This window comes from Mustela erminea, chromosome 7 (genome assembly GCF_009829155.1).
Source record: "Mustela erminea isolate mMusErm1 chromosome 7, mMusErm1.Pri, whole genome shotgun sequence".
Classification (NCBI taxonomy): domain Eukaryota; kingdom Metazoa; phylum Chordata; class Mammalia; order Carnivora; family Mustelidae; genus Mustela; species Mustela erminea.
The window spans coordinates 29,683,181-29,701,089 of NC_045620.1; the positions used below are offsets into that span (position 1 = coordinate 29,683,181).

The 17,909-nt window shown below is 57.4% G+C and overlaps 1 protein-coding gene and 1 long non-coding RNA gene across 12 annotated transcripts in view; one reads left to right on the plus strand and one right to left on the minus strand.

Moving 5' to 3' along the window:
- ADAM33 (ADAM metallopeptidase domain 33) lies at window positions 1-14,438 on the minus strand. Of its 11 annotated transcripts, XR_004287560.1 has the most exons (23): window positions 13,660-14,435; window positions 11,558-11,637; window positions 9,261-9,337; window positions 7,467-7,545; window positions 7,174-7,250; window positions 6,900-7,089; window positions 6,609-6,674; window positions 6,455-6,526; window positions 6,022-6,188; window positions 5,851-5,935; window positions 5,578-5,720; window positions 4,881-5,058; window positions 4,661-4,750; window positions 4,249-4,444; window positions 4,021-4,129; window positions 3,730-3,928; window positions 3,564-3,641; window positions 3,363-3,471; window positions 3,136-3,283; window positions 2,854-2,893; window positions 1,769-1,860; window positions 1,512-1,586; window positions 1,251-1,268 (listed from the first exon to the last, which is right to left on the minus strand). XR_004287560.1 is itself a non-coding variant. In XM_032351282.1 (22 exons), exons 1-22 carry the CDS (start codon window positions 14,099-14,101, stop codon window positions 1,248-1,250), a joined length of 2,859 nt encoding a protein of 952 aa, XP_032207173.1. In that variant the 5' UTR covers window positions 14,102-14,436; the 3' UTR covers window positions 1-1,247. The 11 variants fall into 11 exon arrangements, 10 of the variants coding, with proteins under 10 accessions (XP_032207173.1, XP_032207174.1, XP_032207175.1 ...); XM_032351282.1 differs by lacking the exon at window positions 2,854-2,893 and having other exon boundaries at window positions 1-1,268; window positions 1,512-1,675; window positions 7,467-7,542; window positions 13,660-14,436; XM_032351283.1 differs by lacking the exon at window positions 2,854-2,893 and having other exon boundaries at window positions 1-1,268; window positions 1,512-1,675; window positions 6,906-7,089; window positions 13,660-14,436.
- The window catches only part of LOC116595197, an 8,655-nt gene continuing 4,683 nt past the window's right edge, over window positions 13,938-17,909 (plus strand). The window contains exons 1-2 of the long non-coding RNA XR_004287561.1: window positions 13,938-14,025; window positions 16,667-17,334. This is a non-coding gene — a long non-coding RNA (uncharacterized LOC116595197). The remainder of the gene's footprint in view (window positions 14,026-16,666; window positions 17,335-17,909) is intronic.

Below are 17,909 nucleotides of genomic sequence, written 5' to 3' on the forward strand. Positions count from 1 at the left end.
TTTTTTTGGTGCTCAAGGTAAGTGCATCACCTGCCTTGCCCTACTCCTGCTCCTGCTCTCTCGAACCCTCCGCAGCTGTCATGTGAGCAAGCCTGAGCTAGTCTGTTGGAAAATGGGTGCTTAGCCTGCTCATCCTCATCACTCTCGCCAACAGCCAGCCAAACCCAGAAGTAGACTGGCCCAGCTGAGCAGCAGCTGAATTACACCTAATTTGCCAATTCACAGAATTAGTTGTTTCCAGCTACTACTATGTTTTGGGAGTGGTTTTGTTCTATAGCAACAGCTGACTGATACAGAAGATCACCCAGCAATTCTTCCATGAGTAAGTGGCTTCTCAGAATCTCCAAGGGAGGCAAAAGAGGTGGGGCAAAGGGATGGTTCATGCTAGGGAACAGCATCCTATGCCCAGGTACATCTGGGGCCCTGGCTGCCATCTGAGGCCCCACCCACCAGCTACCACCCCTTAGGACTCATAGGGAGCCCCCTGGAGTTGAATCGATATATACAGAAAGACTCACAGAGGCTCAAAGGCAGCTTGTCTCTCTTTTGACTTCTACTTGGGTGTCCTTTTTAAAACAGCTCCCACTATTTTTAAAACAGCTCCTGGAGGAGAGAGTGAGTAGTGTCTACAGCAGACCCCACACTCCTCTGAAACCTCAAGTGCAGGACCAAGAACAGGGGTGAGGCTGAGAAAGTGCCTGAGAGACAAGATAAGGCAGGAAAAGCAAAGGAGGAGGGTCCCAAGGATTTTTTTGTTTTGTTTCATTTTGTTTGTTTGCTGGGGCCAGGCTCCAGGGAAGTGGACTCTGTCTGAACTGTAGGGCCCTGAGGGCTATCTTCTGGCCCAGCAGTCACCAGTCTCTGCAGACCTGGGTCTGGGTAAAGTACGTGGAACAGAGACCCCCGAGCTCCCTGGACAGAGGCTGGGTCATGCCCTCCTGCTGACGGGAGGTCAGTGACTACATGACCTTCTCTCCTTGGACTGATAGATTTTGGGGCTGCAGTACGTACCCTACCAGGATTCCCTAGTCCTAAGGAATGGGGACAGCACTGCACACCTTCTGATAAAGCTCTGGGGTCCTGGAGTAGGTGGGCAAGCTCAACTTAGGGAAGCAATTTGTAGGCTGCCAAAGTGCAGACGGTCTGACTGTGGCTCTGCGCCTGGGAGGCCTAGTCCCTGGAGAGGCTGCCAGCGGTCCATGGTAAGTATCCTCATCTCAGAAGCTCCCTCTCACCAGCGACAGGATTCAGCTTCTGGACTTGACCCGCTGAAAATGAAGAGGAACGGTTGCCCCTGAGGGCCAAGACCCCCTTTCCTCCCTCACTGAGGATCAGTGACCCAAGAAGAGATACGACTTCTCTCTCTCCCACCCTAAGGCCTTCCAGCGTCAGGTCTCCGTGACCAATGCTCTTCCACAAGGTCACGTCTCACTTGCATAATAACCCAAGATCAGCTACCTCCGAGTTGGGACAACAGAGGTGGTGGGTGATGTGCGGAGGGCCCCGCCTACCTTGGGGTTGCAGGCAGGGCACCCAGCCAGAGGCTCCTCAAGGTGGCTCCTGGGCTCTGGCAGAGTTCTCAAGGTCTGCAGCAATGGGTGGAGGCCACATATGGTGACCACTGGCAGGAGTCCCTGGGGCAGGGTGGGGACTGGGGCCTCAGGGTGTCTGGGTGCTACATGGAAAGGAGGGGGTCCATCTGGAAGGAGGTGGAAGGCAAGTGTGCATCCTTCACTGCCCTCCCCATCTCCTTCTGTGCCTCACTCACCCAAGGGCTGGGGCTCTCCAATGACTGCTGGGCCCAATTCCATGGAGTGAACACCGCTGGGGGGGCAGTCCCTGTTTGGGCCATCTTTGGGCCTGAGCAGTGGGATAAGAGAGCAGGACGCTGGCACAGTGGTCCTGAGCAGACACACCTGACCTGAGTTCTGCCTTTAATGCGCCTCTACCCTTCTGGTCCATGTCCCTGCCTCCAGTTCCCCTCCTGCTCCCTCCTGGGAGAGGCCCTGGGGTTCTAGGCTCCAGGTCCGGCTCCTGCCCTCCCAGGGCCACAGGCACTTCTCTCTAGCCCTGACATTTTTCACAAGCTCTGCCATCACCCCAACATCCTGGCACCCTTCAGATACTGGCATCACTCAGGCTCCAAAGACAGGTGTCTGTGCTCCCCAATATCAGGTATTCCTGTGCCCCTTGCCATTGGGTAGCCCTGCCACCCTTAATGACTCAGAGCCATGCCTGGGTGCCCACATCCCATCTCCCAGAGCCTTGCCTTGTCCTTTGCTCTCTCTCCGAAACAGTATCCACTGCGCTTGAGACTCTGCCTTAATGATGATATGTGGGTGCCCCTACCGCACCTGGCCTCTAGGCCCCCTGATGCTGACACACCAAACTCTGAGCACCTTGCTTGTCCCCCATAGACCTGCAATCACTGCTCATCGTGTCAAAGCCCTCTCGGGACCTGGGACCTGGCTGGTGTTCTGCCCCTGTCCGGGCTGCCTTCAGCCCCAGTCTCTAGCCCAAACCCTGCCCTTGACCGAAACTTGTCCAGAGCACTCCCAAGGTCAGGCTGTGTCAGATGTGCCCTAGGGGGCCTCCCCTGCCCAGCACCCAGTGATCAACCCTGCTTAGGTGTTATGTGACCTCCTCCCAGGCCACGGAAAAATGGGTGAGGAGCAGGCCCTGGGCACAAGGGCAGCCAGCCCCCTAGCTAAGCAGTGGTGTGGAGTGAAAGGAGGTGCCAGGCCCAGCATTTGTGAACTTGAAAGATGTACAGAAGAGATTTAGGCAGAGGAAATGGAAAAAGGCAGATGAGTCATGAGAGGCTAGGAAAGTCCTGAAGGGCACAGTGGAGACCTGCAGGATGAGCTTGTAGAACAAAGGGTGAGGCAGTCCCCTGGTGGGAGAGACAGAAGAGGGGGTCAAGGGGGCTGAACCACGGTAACTGGGAGGGCTTGGGGGCCCCATGGGGATCCACACCCACCCACTGTGGCCTCCTGCTCAAGGCTCCTTTCCACCGCCTCTGCCCACCCCCTCCTCTGTGTAGCCAGGGGCAAGGTCTAAGCAACCCACCCTAGCTTCCCCAGGCCCAGCTGGGTTCTGCAGAGCAGGGAGTGCTTGAGTGGGCTCAGAGCCTACCCTCGGCTTGGGGCGTCCCTCCTCAAGCCCCAGAGGCATGGCAGGAGATGGGATCCTGGGCACCTGAAGCAGCACCAGGCCAGGCCAGCCCCCAGGAGCAACGGCAACACAAAGCAAAGCATCACTGCCAGCAGGAAGGCCTTGTGGTCTGTGGACAACAGGGTAAGTCTGAGTACTTAGCAGGGGCACCTCCCCAGCCTCTCCCCACTTGTCCACCATGGACACACCTTCAGGCTGCATGGGGCCACTGTCCACACTGCCACCAAACCCTCGCTTGTCGCAGAAGGGCGGAGCCCACCCCGGAGCACAGTGGCAGTTTTGGTTACTGTTGCAAACCTACAGAGGAGAAGAAAGGAGGAGGATCCCACAGGGTCAGGAACTCCAAGGTCATCACCCCCCCCCACCGCAATCACATTCTGGACACTCACCCCACGGCCATGGCAGGCTGCCAGGCATTGCTCCAGCTGCCAGAAGGTAGTATTTCGGCAGCGCCTGTCCTGGCACACCTAGGGGCAGTGTGTGCACTGGGCAGTTAGGGGGAGTGATTATCCCAAAGGCAGGACTTCAGCACTGGGGGAAGGGTGCAGGGCTCACCATGCTAGGTCCACACTGGGTGCCTGGCTCTACCAGGCCCAAGTCGAGCACATCCAGCTGGACACCGGGCATCACAAAGACTCCCCTGCAGGTCACCTCATCGCTGCCTAGTCCAATGGTGGAGTCCACCGGCACAGTGTGCGATGGGCGTGGCCGCTGCTCCCCACCAAGGCACTGCAGCTTCCCGCACTGAGCATCCCTGGGGAGGAAAGTGCAGGGCGATCAAACAGTAACATGTGTCCTTGCCCCAGCGCACTACCCAGCTTCCCCGCCCTCCCCTATACTCCCCACCTCTGCGCACAAGGCACAAAGCCACCCTTGCTGTCCTCCCCGCAGTTCCCGTGGGCGTCTCCCGCGGAGTTCACGATCTGGAAACAGGCCTCTGGTGCTGGGCTGGAGGCTGAGGAAGCATGGGCAAAACCGCACTGGCTTCCGTCCCCCTAGCAATCCCCCCAATCTTCCCTAGAGTAGAAAACAGCGCACACCCGAGGATGGGCCGGAGTGCTCCGGTAGTCTCACCAGGCCCCCAGAGCTGCTGGCACTGCTGCTCCAGTGTAGGACATGCACCATCCCAGCAGTAGCCCCGGCCGCCGGCACAGGGCGAGCCGTCCAGGAGGTAAAAGTCCGGGGGGCAGTAAGGGGAGGCGCCCGTGCAAAACTCTGGGAGGTCACAGTCACCCACAGCTCCGCGGCACGGCACGCCGGCCGGCTTCAGCTACGCAGGTGGAGGGAGGTTGACCGAGGCACAGAGGGACAACAGACCGTGAGATCCAGACGGAGAGCGCAGCGCAGAGGCTGGAGGGCCAGGCAGGCCCCTGCTCGAATACAGCCGGCACCCGCCGGGGGACCCGAGCGCGCCAATCAGCCAAGACCAACAGGCCGGCTCGCAAGCGCCCCCTAACCCCTCACCCCGAGCCTCCCACGCCCTCACCAGGCAGCGAGCGCAGCAGTCCCCGTGGGTGCACTGGGCCCCCGCGCGCAGCGAACAGTTGTGGGCGAAGCAGCAGGCGTCCGGGCACTCCTGGAGCCGAAAAGGGGATGTGGGGACCGGTCGGTAAGGATGCCGCACCCCAGACCTCGGAGGGGCGTTGGGGAAGGGGAGGGTGGGGCGCCAGCCTCGGGTCGCCGGGGGCCGGGAGCGCGGACCTGACCTGGCTGGCGCCGCAGTCGCACTCCTCGCCGTCCTCCACGAGGCCGTTCCCGCAGCGCGCCCGGGGCACGAGGAGCCCCGAGTCGGGCGCGTTGGAAAGGCACGCACCGCCCCCCTTGCGGAAGAAGGCGCGCAGCTGGCGCCGGCTGCAGGCGCTGAACACCCGCGGGAATGGGCGCCTACGGGCGGGGAAGGGCATCCGGCGTGCTGGCACCGCCACCCTCGGCCCCCTGCTCATCTCCCATCCCCTCCCACCAGTACCCCTGTACTTGGCCACACAGACCCCGGGCGCAATCACACTGCCTAAGCGACCAGCGGCCCGGAGCCTCTAAAAGCCGGGCCCAAAGAGGGCAAGGAACCTGCACAAGGTCACGCTGTGAGCCCGAGGCTGGAAGGCGTCACACCAGGACCAGGCAGCCCAGGACTCGAGGTCGGATCGCGACCTAGAGCTGTTCCTCCCGGGGTTGGAGAATCCTTGCTAGAATGTTCTGAAAATAATCTTCATACGTTTGACAATCCACTTTTTCTGCCTTTTCTCCCTTCAAGCGTCATAAAGAACTCTCGGGGCGGTGCTATGATCATATCCCCATTTTACGAAAGAGAAAATGGAATCGTAATCATTTCTCACAAAGAAAAGGAAAGGGCCCTGGTCCCGCTGGGCCTCCCCTACAGCCCCTGCCTGACCGCAGCGTTCGTACCCCGTGGCCGCGGCCATGACACAGCCGCCTTGCTCGGCCGCCGCCTCCACACAGCAGCCGTCGGGGTCGTGGCTGAGGCCAAGGCTGTGACCTATCTCGTGGGCCATGGTGGCTGCTGCGCCAATGGGAAGCTCCGAGTGGTCCTGAGAGGGAGTGGGGACAGTCGCGGCAGGCCGCGGGGACGCCACCTCCTCCCACAGCCCTTCCTTGCCCCCCTGCTTCCTGCCCCCTGCTCCCCACTGCTGTCGGGGCGGGGGAGGGGGTGGAGCTCACCGTGCTCACGCCTCCGGAGCTCTCCGCGCAACACATGCCCTCGATGGGCGCCAGGCCCACGGTGGCGCCCTGGAAGGCGCGGCCCCTGAAGGCAGAATGCAGCATGACCTGGAGGGGCCAGGATTCTGGGCCGCCAGGTCGGGGCCCCGCGTGGGCGTGGGGGGCACCCACGTGAGCAGCTGCGCGGAGTCGTGTGGCCGCCGTGCCCTCAGCCCTCGGCGCCAGTGCAGGAAGGCCCAGAGCGTGGCATTGGCGTCTGGCGTGACGCGGCTCTGATCCTGCTCCGTCCACACTTCCAGGCCCGTCAGGGCCACCTGAATGTCCAGAGTCCTGAGAATCTGTGGACAAGACGGGGGTGAGGACAGGAAGACAGGGGTGAGGGGAGGGTGAGGGAGGATGGGGTGGGGAGAGTGAGGACAGGAAAGGCCACAGTGCGGGTCCTCCTCCCTGGGGTGCCTGTAGGCTCAGTTCCCTGGCCTCATCTCCAAGCCTGCCACACCACAACACCCCCCCCCATCTCCCAGCCCCTCCACCTCCTGCCCCAGGACTTGCCAGCCTATGTGGCAGTCACCCCCATCAGGGCTGTCTTTCCACCAAAGCCAACCTGGTCCACATAGTTGGCCACCTCCAGGAGACGCTGTTTGGTGTGGTTCAGGTTCCGGTGCTGGGTCAAAAACTGGAAAGGCAGACATAAGAGGGTGTCACAGGCTGAACCGGCCCCATCCCACCCTGCCAGCCCCCTGGGGCCTCTGGCTCACCAGCGTGTGGTCAGCCACAATGTACAACTCCAAGAACTTTGGGCTCCTGCCGACCTCCCGCCTCTCCTGGGGAGAGACAATGGTGACCTTCAGTGGCAGGCTGCCAGGCTTGAGTTCTGACCGCTAACCTCAATTCCCAGGAAGCACAAATTTAACTTTAAAGATTGCTAGAACTTGTTTATTCACCCTCCAGTTAGAAATGTTAGAATTGGAGGCCCTGAACTGGGGCTGTGTATTCCTATATGCAGTGGTTACTGCATTTCCATTCCCACTCCTGTCGGTGCCCCTGACCTTGACCTGAGTGGCACGAGAAAGGCTAGCCATGTCCCCTTTGTTCCTGGCATCCCTGTGGCCACAGGCCCCTTTCCAGCCAAGCAGCTGCCCGATCTGGAACATCTTGTGAGTGACGAAGGCCTCAGAGTCTCTGGCTGACCAAGGATGCACATAGTAACTGGCATTCCTGTCCAGTGTGATCAGGCCCCTAGGGTGCGAGGAGTGCAGAGAAGGGTGAGAAGGGACTGTTTCCCCAGCCCCAGGCCCAGGCCCCTCCCCCAGAATGCCTCACCTCATCCCGGAGCAGGTGCTGAAGACCACCCAGGAGTCAGGGAAGCCCCTCACGTGCCCATGGTAGAGGCAGTGGTCCTGGAGAGCAAGGGACCCAGCCCCAAAGCTCAGCCAGGGCTGAACTGGGAGGCGTAAGAGAGAGAGAGAGAGCATGGTGGGGGGCTGGCTGCAGGCTCTCCTTAAGAAGAGGTGGAGAATGGGGAAGGAATGGTGGAGAGGTCCTCAGGGAGTGCACCTCCCCCCCCGCCCCCCAGCACCCTTACCCTGTCCTCAGAGCCCATGGAAGTATCTCACCGTGTGGTTGGGGACCAGCACCACTGGGTGCCCATCTGGGCTATAGTGGGTTTCTGTGTATCCTGGGGCCAGCAGCCTGCTGGGAAGGGGGTGTTGTAGGAGTCACGTAATTCAGCCTGGCCTCTTCCAGGATGCCCTCCCAGCCTTCCTCCCTGAACGCTAGCACTGAGGAAGCACCCACGTGGATGTTCGGGAACAGACAGGAACCACTGTGCGTTGCTCAGATCAGAAAAACCCTGGGCTAGAGGGAGAAAGGTGGAGGGCAGGAAGGAGCCTTGGCAATGGCTGAGGTGTGGAAAGTGGGGGTGTGGGAGGCACCAGGAAGGAGCAGGAATGGGGAAAGAGCTTGTGGTCCCTGTGGGACCTGCGGCAGGCATCTGGGTCTGTTGGTCTGGGGAGGGGCAGGAGGGAGGATTCAGGAGACACTGATGAGGAAGTGGGACCCAGAGCCAAGGAAGTGCAGCGACCTCCCTTGGTGGCCCTACCTGCTGCTCAGCCTTGTTGGGCATCTGGTCAACCCTCTCTTGTCTTCTTCCCTGCCCCCCAAATCCTTCAGATCTTCTCTGGCCCCTAGACTGTACATATCTCCCCACCTGTCCATCAGTGATGCTCACCCCATACTTCCAGAGAAAAAGAGAATCCCCACCTGCTCACAGCTGCTCCTGCCTGCCCACCAGAGCAGGAATCCCATCCCCACCTTCTTCAGACCCCACTCCAGTAACAATACCACCATTCTTCTCCATCTCTCCAGGGTCCTTCTCACCAAGGTGAATGAACCATGAGTCAGTTTCTCTTCTGTAAAGAAAATCCTCAACCCCCATCTCGCCTTGACGTCTTTATTCCCAGACCACTGCAAAGACCTGCGATACCTGCTTCTCCACCTCATAGTCTTTCCTCCACCTTCTCCAGTTTGGCTCCCCCAACACACACAACACACTCAACCTGAGGAGTAGGTGATGTGGTCACCCCCTTTCCTGTGTGGGGATGTTGAACCCCAGAAGAACTGTGCTGAGCTGTGTGGAACTAGAATGTGTTCCTGGTGCATCTGGCTCCATGGGGGAAGAAGTCAGCATGTGTAGAGTGCTTGCAACATTGTGTCCGATGAAGCAAGCACTCAGTGAATGAAAGCTGTTGGTAATTCCGTCTGGGTGGTTTCCAGACCCCACGCTCCACCTTCGACACCCATCCCACCTGGCCCAGCTCTGCCTCCTCATTCACCAGCTCAGAATCTTTGCCTTTGCCTCATCCTGGACACTCAGCCTTAAAATGGCCTCTGTGATCTGGCCCTAACGGGTCTCTCCAGTTTCATTTCCCACTGCTCCCTTCCCTGCAGATGGAGACCCTCCAGGCAAGCCAGACAAATTGCCTCCCCCTGAAAGCGCCTTGATTTGCTAGCTACTACACCTTTGTCCCTGCTGTCCCTCAGCCCTGAGCACCTACCCAACTATGGAATCCATCTCGGAGTCTCTTCGGACTCAGCACACCCTTTGAGCACCCACAGGGTGATGCTCACTCATTTCTGGCAGGAAACTAACAAGGTGCTCCTGGGGCTAGAGTGGGGTGTGTGCCCCACAGCTGGCCTGATCCAGCCTCAGGAGCCTATTTCTGCCTTGAGGGACCCGGTTATGGACTGGCATGTCTTTTTCTGTCACCTGTACCCCTGCCTCTGGGGCCCTCCCTCCAGCCAGCCTCCCTCATGTGTTCCCCTCAGTCTCTGCCCCCCACAGATTCCCTCCCCCCAGAGAGTGGGGGGCTGTTCTTGGTTGCTAGCCTCCTCCCCAGCCTGGTACTCACTGGCTCTTCTCCAGCTCCAGCAGGAGCTCCTGCCCTTCAGCCTTCAAGGACACCAGCCCCGAGTCTAGCTTCGAGACCTGGGCAAGAAGGAGAGCAGGGATGGGGAGCAGGCTGGTGAGGGAGAGTCGGGGGGCAGGGGGCAGCAGGCTCCCCACTTGCCATGGTAGGTATGGATGGGTGTGGAGGTGAGAATATGCAAGCATATATGTTCCCAAACTCGGGGTGCTTTTGGTTCTGACAACAGGCATTTGACACAGCCCGCTAGGTGAATGTCCTCCGGAGAGAGGAGACAAGGCATCCCAGAAAGGTGTGCTGCCTTATACAGGGTGACCGGGCTTTTACTCTGGCTCTCCCTCCTGCTTCACAGCCAGAAGCCTTGCTCTAAGTGGGGAGGGCGGTGGGGTCCTGAGGACATTGGGTGGAGGACTCGGACATCCTTACAACCTCTTTTTTCTGTATCTTGCTGCTCCCCACTCCGTGTAGAATTCAGACTTTACTCCCTCCTTGTCCCATTCTGACAAATCAAAAATTTCCCTGGCCTCCTGAAGGCCTGCCCCACACCTGCTTCACTGAGCCTGTGGAGTAAACATTAACCCCACCCCCCAATTCCAGGCCGAGGGGAAAACTCCTCAGCTAGATGTCAGGACCGAGCCTGGGCCAGCCTCTCCTTCCCCAGAGCTTCTTTGCCTCTCCCACCCTGTGGGAATACCCCCTCTGCCCCGCCTTGTCCACTCTGCCTGGCTGGGGGCCCAGAGTTGGAGCGGGCCCAGGAGCATCGTGGAGAGCTGTTGTGTCTTCGGAATGTGGGCCCCCACCCTTGCTGGCCCTTCCCTTTTATCCCACCATGCATTGGGCTGGGCCCCAGGCCAAGGGGCTCAGATTCTTCTGGGGGCCTTTTCTCTGCAGGTGGGGAGCAGACAAGATCCCCCACCCCAACCAAGAGACCTCTCCAAGGCTCTAAGCGTGAGCTCACGTGACCAGAATGCCACTTACTTCATTGGAGAAATGTTGGCACCAAGCACGGACAGCTGCCCCAGATGGAAAGCCTCCTCCTACCTCAACACCAGCCCTGGGCTCCCCTCTCTCTGTCCTAAAGCCCCTGATGTCCTTGCTTCCTGCCCTCCTGGTGGCCCTGCTATTCACTACGCACCCCACCCCTAAGCTGAAATGTGGGTATTTGCTGCCTCTTGGACGGGACTCCCTACCTCAACTCTGCCTGCTGTCCTCATCTTGGCAGGCTTCCCGGAGGCAAGGGAAAGCAATGCCTTCTGGGATACCCAGCCTCATCACAGCCCAGGCTGGACTGGGAGGGAGGACCAAGTCACTGTGACCCCAGCATGTGCCTAGACTTCCCTTCTGGCAGTGGTGTCCAGGACAACCAACTCAAAGCTTGGGCCAGCTTGAATGGGGGCCCCCGAGGTTCTCAGAGACCCAGGGAAGGTCTTCGGTTAAAAGCTGTGGGGCCTATGGGGCCCTCCTAGCCTTAATGACAGTGTCCACCTGCCTTCCTCCTTGCTGGCTTAGGCAGTGGGTTGTCTTCTCTTGCCTGAAATTCAGGATGAAGGGGACTCTCCAGATCTGGGGGAGCCACTGGTCAATGGTTACAAGTGTTTCAGACTTTAGTGGGCCTCAGGGTTCTGGTCTCAGGTTGTGTGACCTTAGACACTTTCTCAACCTCTCTGGGCTTCAGTTTGCCTCTCTGTGAAATGGGGATACCAAGGGCACTGACCTCCTGGTTTGTAGCACAGCTGTGTGATCAATACAGATGGGGACACAGTTATTCTGGAAGTGATGGGTGGGCGTTGGCAGGAAGCTAGGGTGGAGCGTCCTGGAGAAACAAAGTCAGGTGCCCTTGGACAACACTAGGAGAGTGACCAGTGTCCCCTGTCCAGAAGTGGATTCTGCGTGAGCCAGGAAGGCTGAAGTTTTTCCAGAGGGAACAACAATGTGTCCACAGGGTAACTTGTTCTAGTAAACTTGGCAAAAGGAAGATATTTGGGTGTTTTCTTAAAGAGGTCCCTGAAAAGTTTCAGGCCCCACAAATTCTGGCTCCACCTCTGCTGGGGGATGGGGGTGGTCTGGATAATTCTGGGAGGGAGGGAGCAAGGGGGAGGAAGCCTGAAAATGACTTCCATGTGTGAAGGCTCATGTGAGCCAGCTATCTCCCCACCGCCACCTGCCAACCCTCTGGGAAGGGGCCAAAAGGCCCCCAGCCAAACTGCCAGGCTGAATGAGGAGGGGCAGAGGGGCTGGAAGACCCTGGGCCCCTGCGAGGGGAAGTACGAGCTGGCACTAACCGGCTCCTCCAGGGGGACCACGCGCCTGACTCTTCCATCTGGGACCCAGTGCAAGGTGACTGGTTTTCCAGGGTGGTTTCCTGGGGGGAGGACAGAGAAAAAGATGAGGGGGAGTATGGGGGGTGGGGTGGGGACGGCAGAGGGATGAGGTTATAGGACCTCAGCCAGGTGGAACAGGAGACTCCATCTTCAACATTCAAAGCCCGGGAAAGGATGGCCACCCATGGAGTATCCTTGGAACCAAGGAGCCACCAGGCAGAAGAAAGCCTGGGAAGGATAGCACAGCTGGGGAGGTAGGAGCCCCATTGACCTGGGGGAGTCTTGGGGGTCAGAGGCCACAAGGAAGAGATCAAGGCCCCCAGTGCAGAAGGGAAGGGAAAGGGGAGGCAGCCTGGGGTATTTTTAGACTGGGCAGCAGATGCCTTTGGGGTGAGAGATCTGTGAAGAGAGGATGCCTGTGTCTTCACCATCTGGGAAAAACAACAGCCAGATGTCTGCGGAGGCCCACCTTGTCCAGAGCTCCCCTTGGGGGGCCTCATGCTGGAAGCAGGACTTCCAGGGACCCTAGCTCAGAAGCCTGATTGCAGGATCTTTCAAGGTGGGGCGGCCTGGGGGGACACAGCCTGAGTGCTCCCAGGCCGGGTGTGCTTAAGGGGGCTCTGGAGGAATACTAGAGCCATGCATTACTCAGAAGGCTCTGGAATGCTCCCCTGGAATGCTCCCAGCCCCGCACCCCACAGTGGGTCCCAGCAGCTCTTGCCACAACCGCCCTGCAGGAGTCAGGCCCCAGGCAGCCCAGAGCCTGTAGGCAGCCCTCCCTGTCCTCTGACACAATCCCTGGGGAAGCGAGCCCAGCTCCCAAAACTGACAGCTACCCAGCACCCAGCCAGCCCTGACACCACATTCAGACAGCGGACTGCGGAAGTGTTCCAGCTCCTGCCAGGCCACCCCAACTCCTTTCTCTTCCTCCATCCTCTCCCCCAGCCCTCATCATCAGAGACCCCAAACAGCAGCAGCTATAGGAGTCCCCTTCTCCCAGGAAGCCCTCCTGGCTTGGATGAGCCAGTTGCCACGATGGGGGAGGGATCGGAGTGAATCTAGGAGGAGGCATAAGTGGGGGGCAGCCCATCCCAGAGAGGACTAGCTGGGTGTGGAGAACTTCCTCTTGCTGGCCCTGGGCCTCCCAGGTAAAGAGGAGAGGGTGTGCCTGTGTGCATGTGTGCATGTGGGTTAGGGATTCTCTTCATGGCACCCCTGAGGAAGAAGGGGAGGCAGAGATGGAGTTGTGGTGATGAGGGTTAGGGAGCCAGTGTGATGTTGAGGAGCACAAAGCCCTTCTCCACTCACTTCAGGGGTCACCCCCTCTCCCAACCACCCCCCACCCCAGGCTGAGGAGGAGTAGCCATCCAAAGGCATGAGGGCTGTCATCCTACCCTCTTGGGACCCCAGGACAGAACAGGACCCTATCCCTATTGGGTACTCCCCAACAGTGCTCTGGAACCCAGTGCCCCCAGGCTGCCCAGCCCAGCTGGCCATTCCTGCCCCCTCCCAGGTGTGCTCCAGTCCCTGCACAGGGTGCTTCCATAGAGGGAACAGGACACAGTCAGTCCTCCTGCACACAGGGGTTGTGGAGGTTATCTTCCAGGGTCCCTTCTGTCTGAAATACCTTTCTCTATCTCATCAAACAAGGCAACAATATCAACAACACACACATACTGCCCCCCAGGCCCTGGGATGCCGGCCACATGAGTCTGAGGGCACAGCAGGGGCTCTGGGCAACCAGTGCACTGGGCCTCAGAGAGGGAGATGCAGGAAAGTCCACACCTGTGGGTGGGGTCTGGGGGTGGTCAAGGCAGAAGAACCTGGCAGAGGAATTTGGGAATTTGGGCAGATGCTCAGAGGGGACCCCCCCATCCCCCACCCCCCACCCCGCCAATGCTTTGTTATTGGCACTGTGGCATCTGGGCAGAGTGTGTCAGTCTGGGCCACAAGGCCAGCCCAAGTACAGCTTAGAGTCCCCTGCGGAGACCCTCTCTTGTCCTCCCAGCCACCGTGGTGGCTGACAGCAACCTCGCTGGCCCGGTGGGGCACGTCGCACTCACCTTGAAACTCTTCGACCCCCCACAACGGTAAAGGTAGCCTCAAGAGCAGCAGCAGCAGCAGCCACGCCCGCGACCCTCCAGCTCTCCGAGACCCCCAGCCCATCGCTGAGAGCGCCCCGGCCTCCACGACGCGGCTCCCGGCTCCCGGCTCCGCCCCGGCTGGATCCAGGCCGACCCACGCCCAGAGCAGCCGGCCGGCCGCCTCCCGCGCCACCCGGCACGGAACCCCGCAGCCCATCCGCCCGACCCTGGCTCCCGGCCAGACCCCGTGCGCCCTCGGGGAACAGGAGCGGCTGTCTAAGGTTAGGAGCAGGGCCTGCGGAATCCGTGCGGCCCCCCGGGGATCAGCCAGCGCCAAGCCGCGGGGTAGGTCTCTGCCGGGGCGGAGCGGGTGTGGAGTGGGGATGGGGCGGGGCCCCTCGGAAGGGCCTTTGAGGGCCATCGGGGGCTGGTGGAGGAGAGAGCAGGGCTGGAGGCCACCTGCTGCTGCTCGGGTCGCCCCCCTCCATGGTCCCCTGGGCGGACCTCTGTCTCCGCCTGCTCACCGACCCTGCCCAGAGGGGCCCTGGCCCGAACCCGGCGGTAGTGCCCCTAGGAGAAGGGAGGCGGGAGCCCTTGAGAGGTGCCCCGGCGGCTCCGAACGCTCCTGGGCGTCGGGGTGGCCGCGAGCCCCAGAGCGCGGGTCGGGGGAGCGGGTGGAGCCGCGGTGCTGCGGGCTTGGTGCCCGGCAAAGGCGAGGCGGGCGCGGGCAGCCCCTGTCCCTGGGGTGGCCGCCGGGAACAACTGCGCAAAGCCACAGACTCCAAGACACAGGGGATCCTTCCTGCTTTGACAACATCTGTTTCTTTCTTTAAAGGTTTGTGTACTGAGTAGTAAATCCGGAGAACGAGTAGCCAGTATTCTGATAGCGAGAGGTGTTAAGTTTTCTTTTCTTTTTTCTTTTCTTTTCTTTTCTTTTCTAAGATTTTGTTTATTTATTTGACAGACAGAGATCACAGGTAGGCAGAGAGGCAGGTAGAGAGAGAGGAGGAAGCAGGCTCCCCGCTGAGCAGAGATCCCGATGCGGGGCTCCATCCCAGGACCCCGGGATCATGACCTGAGCTGAAGGCAGAGGCTTTAACCCACTGAGCCACCCAGGCGCCCCTAACTTTCTTTTTTAAATATATTTTTAAATATTTTGTTTGTTTGTTTGTTTGAGGGGTGGTCCAAGGAGGAGAGAGACAGAGAGAGAATCCTCACTGAGTGGGGGGGAGGGGGGCAGTGTAGCTGGGGCTCAATCTCACCAAGGAACATCATGACCTGAATTGAAACCAAGAGTTCATCGCTCAACCCACTGAATCACCCAGGTGCCCCAGGAGGGGTGTGAACTCTTATGCAAATCTGTTTGTTATTGGGAACAAATGGGGACGTTACCTTAGGAAGAGTTGCAGCAGATATAGGGAAACCTGTGTAGGTCTGATTCAAACAACAAAATATAGTAAGACGTACAGGAATCACACCTCCCTTTTCTTCCCACCCTCTGAGCCCACATCCCCCACCCAATGCAAAGCCGCTATCCTTAGCTCCTTGTGTAGGTTTTGGATTAGTTTATGCACATCCAAGACAATACAGATCTCTTTTTTCTTTTATTAACATTTCTCTACACCGTTCCCCCCCCCCCCCACTTACTACACACGGAGGTGCTTCTTATCAGTGCATGTAAAGTGGTCTTATGATTATTACTAGTATCCTATTATCATTACTTCAGGTTTTCAAGTCAACTTTATTAAGATAATTTACACACAGTAAAGTGGACCTGGGGCACCTGGGTGGCTCAGCTGGTTGAGCTTCTGCCTTCAGCTCAGGTCATGATCTCAGGAGTCCTGGGATCCAGCACCGAGTCAGGCTCCCTCCTCAGTGGAGAGCCTGTTTCTCCCTCTCCCTCTGCCCCTCCTCCCCACCCATGCGCTCTCTCTCTCTCTCTCTCTCTCTATCTCAAAGAAATGCATAAAATCTTTTTAAAAATATGGGGCACCTGGGTGGCTCAGTGGGTTGAGGCCTCTGCCTTTGGCTCAGGTCGTGATCTCAGGGTCCTGGGATCGAGCCCTGCATTGGGCTCTCTGCTCGGTGGGAGGCCTGCTTCCTCTTCTCTCTCTCTGCCTGCCTCTCTGCCTACTTGTGATCTCCGTCTGTCAAATAAATAAATAAAATCTTTAAAAAAAAAGAATTTTAAAAAGTGCACATGTTCTAAGTGTCCATTTAGATGAACTTGATAAATTCATGCACCTCTGTAATCACCACCCTAATCCAGATAGAATGTTCTGTAACCAAACCAAGTAAGAGAGTTTGTCCACCCTGTGGGCAGCAGGCAAGTTAAAGTGGCACAGATCTTTCGCAGTGAAGAAAGATGAGCTATTTACTGGTATGGCACCACCCAGGGGAATGGGAAAGTAATGCTCTAAAGTCCCAGTCTCCCCAGTGGCTTCTAAGTGAAAGGTTTTTAGGGCAAAATTGGGGGCAGGACTGTCCTGAGAAAGTGGGTGTCCTTGACTGGAGGCTCAGGAGGTCGCGTGAACAGGTGCCCTGGTGCCACTTTGTCTGGTTCCCTGGGAGGTCTTCTTCATCTCAAGAGACTTGGAATCTGAAAAGTATATTTGTTCTTTGTAATGAAACCTCGGTAGAGGTTTCATGAGGCACATCCGGTAATAATATCCTTAAAGTAGTACTGATTAACTACTTGTAAGCTAGTGGGGTTGCATTCCTGGAGGTTCCTTGGCCAGACCAGTCCAGCCGTGCCGGGAGCTGACAGACCTATTTCCATCGTCCCCAGGACGTTCCCCTCTGCCCCCTCCCCAGTCCCTCTCTCCTACTTCCAGCCGCCAGCACTCATTGATCTGCTTTGTGTCTATGCATAAATTTTGCCTATTCCAGAACTTCGTATAAATGTAATTACAAAGCTTGTACTCTTTGTGTCTGGCTTTCTTCCTTCTATGTTTTTGAAATTCATTGACATTGTTTGCTTTTGCAGTGCCGAGTATGTTCCATGGGCAGAGGGAAGCACGCTTTCTCTGTTCTCCAGTGAGGCATTTGGGTTCTTTTCCAGCGTGAGACTCTCCTACAGGTAGCCGCTACACACTGCTGTGAAGTTTTATATGAGTCTATGTTTTCATTTCTCATTTCTCATCTGTGAAGACCCAGAAGTAGAAGGCAGGGTCCTATGGCAAGGGCATATTTAAGTTTGAAAGAAACTCATTTCCAAAGCAACTGTACCATCTTACATGCCTACCAGCAGTGGAGGAGAGTTTGGGTTCCTCTCCATCCTTGCCAGCACTAAGTGTTGCTCATTGTTTTAATTTTAGTTATTCCAGTGGCTGTGTGTCCCCGCCATTTTTTTATAGTTGAATGCTGCCTCTCATTCATATAGTCCCCTCTTGGCCATGTAAATGGTTTCCAGGCCTTCTGCTATTGCAATCCAGGCTGTGATGGATAATTTTATATACAAACTCATCTGTGAGATGATTTCCTAAAATGGGCTTCCTGGGTCAAAAGATTTCTGTTTTTATGACTTGGGAGGATACACTTAAATTGTCCTTCAATTTGTGCCGATGTACAATTGCAGCAGCAGTATCTCGAGGTCCCCTTGGCCTGCAACCTTACCGACGCAGTTCTCAAACTGTGATACACTTGTCTGAAGGTGTGAGTACAGTCTTAATTTGCATTTCTCCTAGCAGTGAACTTGAATAACTGTTCAAACACTTACGTGCCATTTATATTTCCTGTTCCCTGAATCATGTTTCTACTGAGATGTTGGTCTTTCTCGTAACAACTGGAAGGAACTCTTTATATAGAAGGGAGATTCATCTTTTGTCTGGAGTGTGAGTTGCAGATCTTTTTCAGTTTGTCAGATGCATTCAGCCTTTGTGTGTGGCTGTAGTTCAGCTATTTCCTTGTGAACTAGCATCCAATGGTGTGACTATCACATTTTTCCCATTGATTCTACTGTTGCCGGACCTGAGGGTGGTTCCTAGTTTTGAGATGTTACCAAAAATGCTGCTGTGGACGTTTATGTGTGTGTGTGTGTCCCTTCCTGCCTTTGCCTGTCTTGCTCCCTTCAGCCCTTTACTGCTTTCCCCCTTGGAGCACAGCCTGACATTGCTTGCACATGAAACGTCGTCTTTGGGAACCAGACCTAAAATAGACCTAGATGGCTTTGGTCATGTAGGGGTTTCCAATGTGGGCAGGCTGGAGAGACATCAACTCTTTCCTCTGTG

What these genes read in the sequence shown, in the direction of transcription:
- ADAM33 (XM_032351281.1), bottom strand. Translation starts at nt 14,101, where the DNA reads ATGGCCCTCAAAGGCCCTTCCGAGGGGCCCCGCCCCATCCCCACTCCA. An exon ending in TGGTCCCCCTGGAGGAGCCG is followed by an intron (nt 9,338 to 11,557) that starts GTTAGTGCCAGC and finishes CTTCTTGCCCAG; the next exon opens with GTCTCGAAGCTAGACTCGGG. An exon ending in CTGGAGCTGGAGAAGAGCCA is followed by an intron (nt 7,546 to 9,260) that starts GTGAGTACCAGG and finishes CCCCCTTCCCAG; the next exon opens with CAGGCTGCTGGCCCCAGGAT.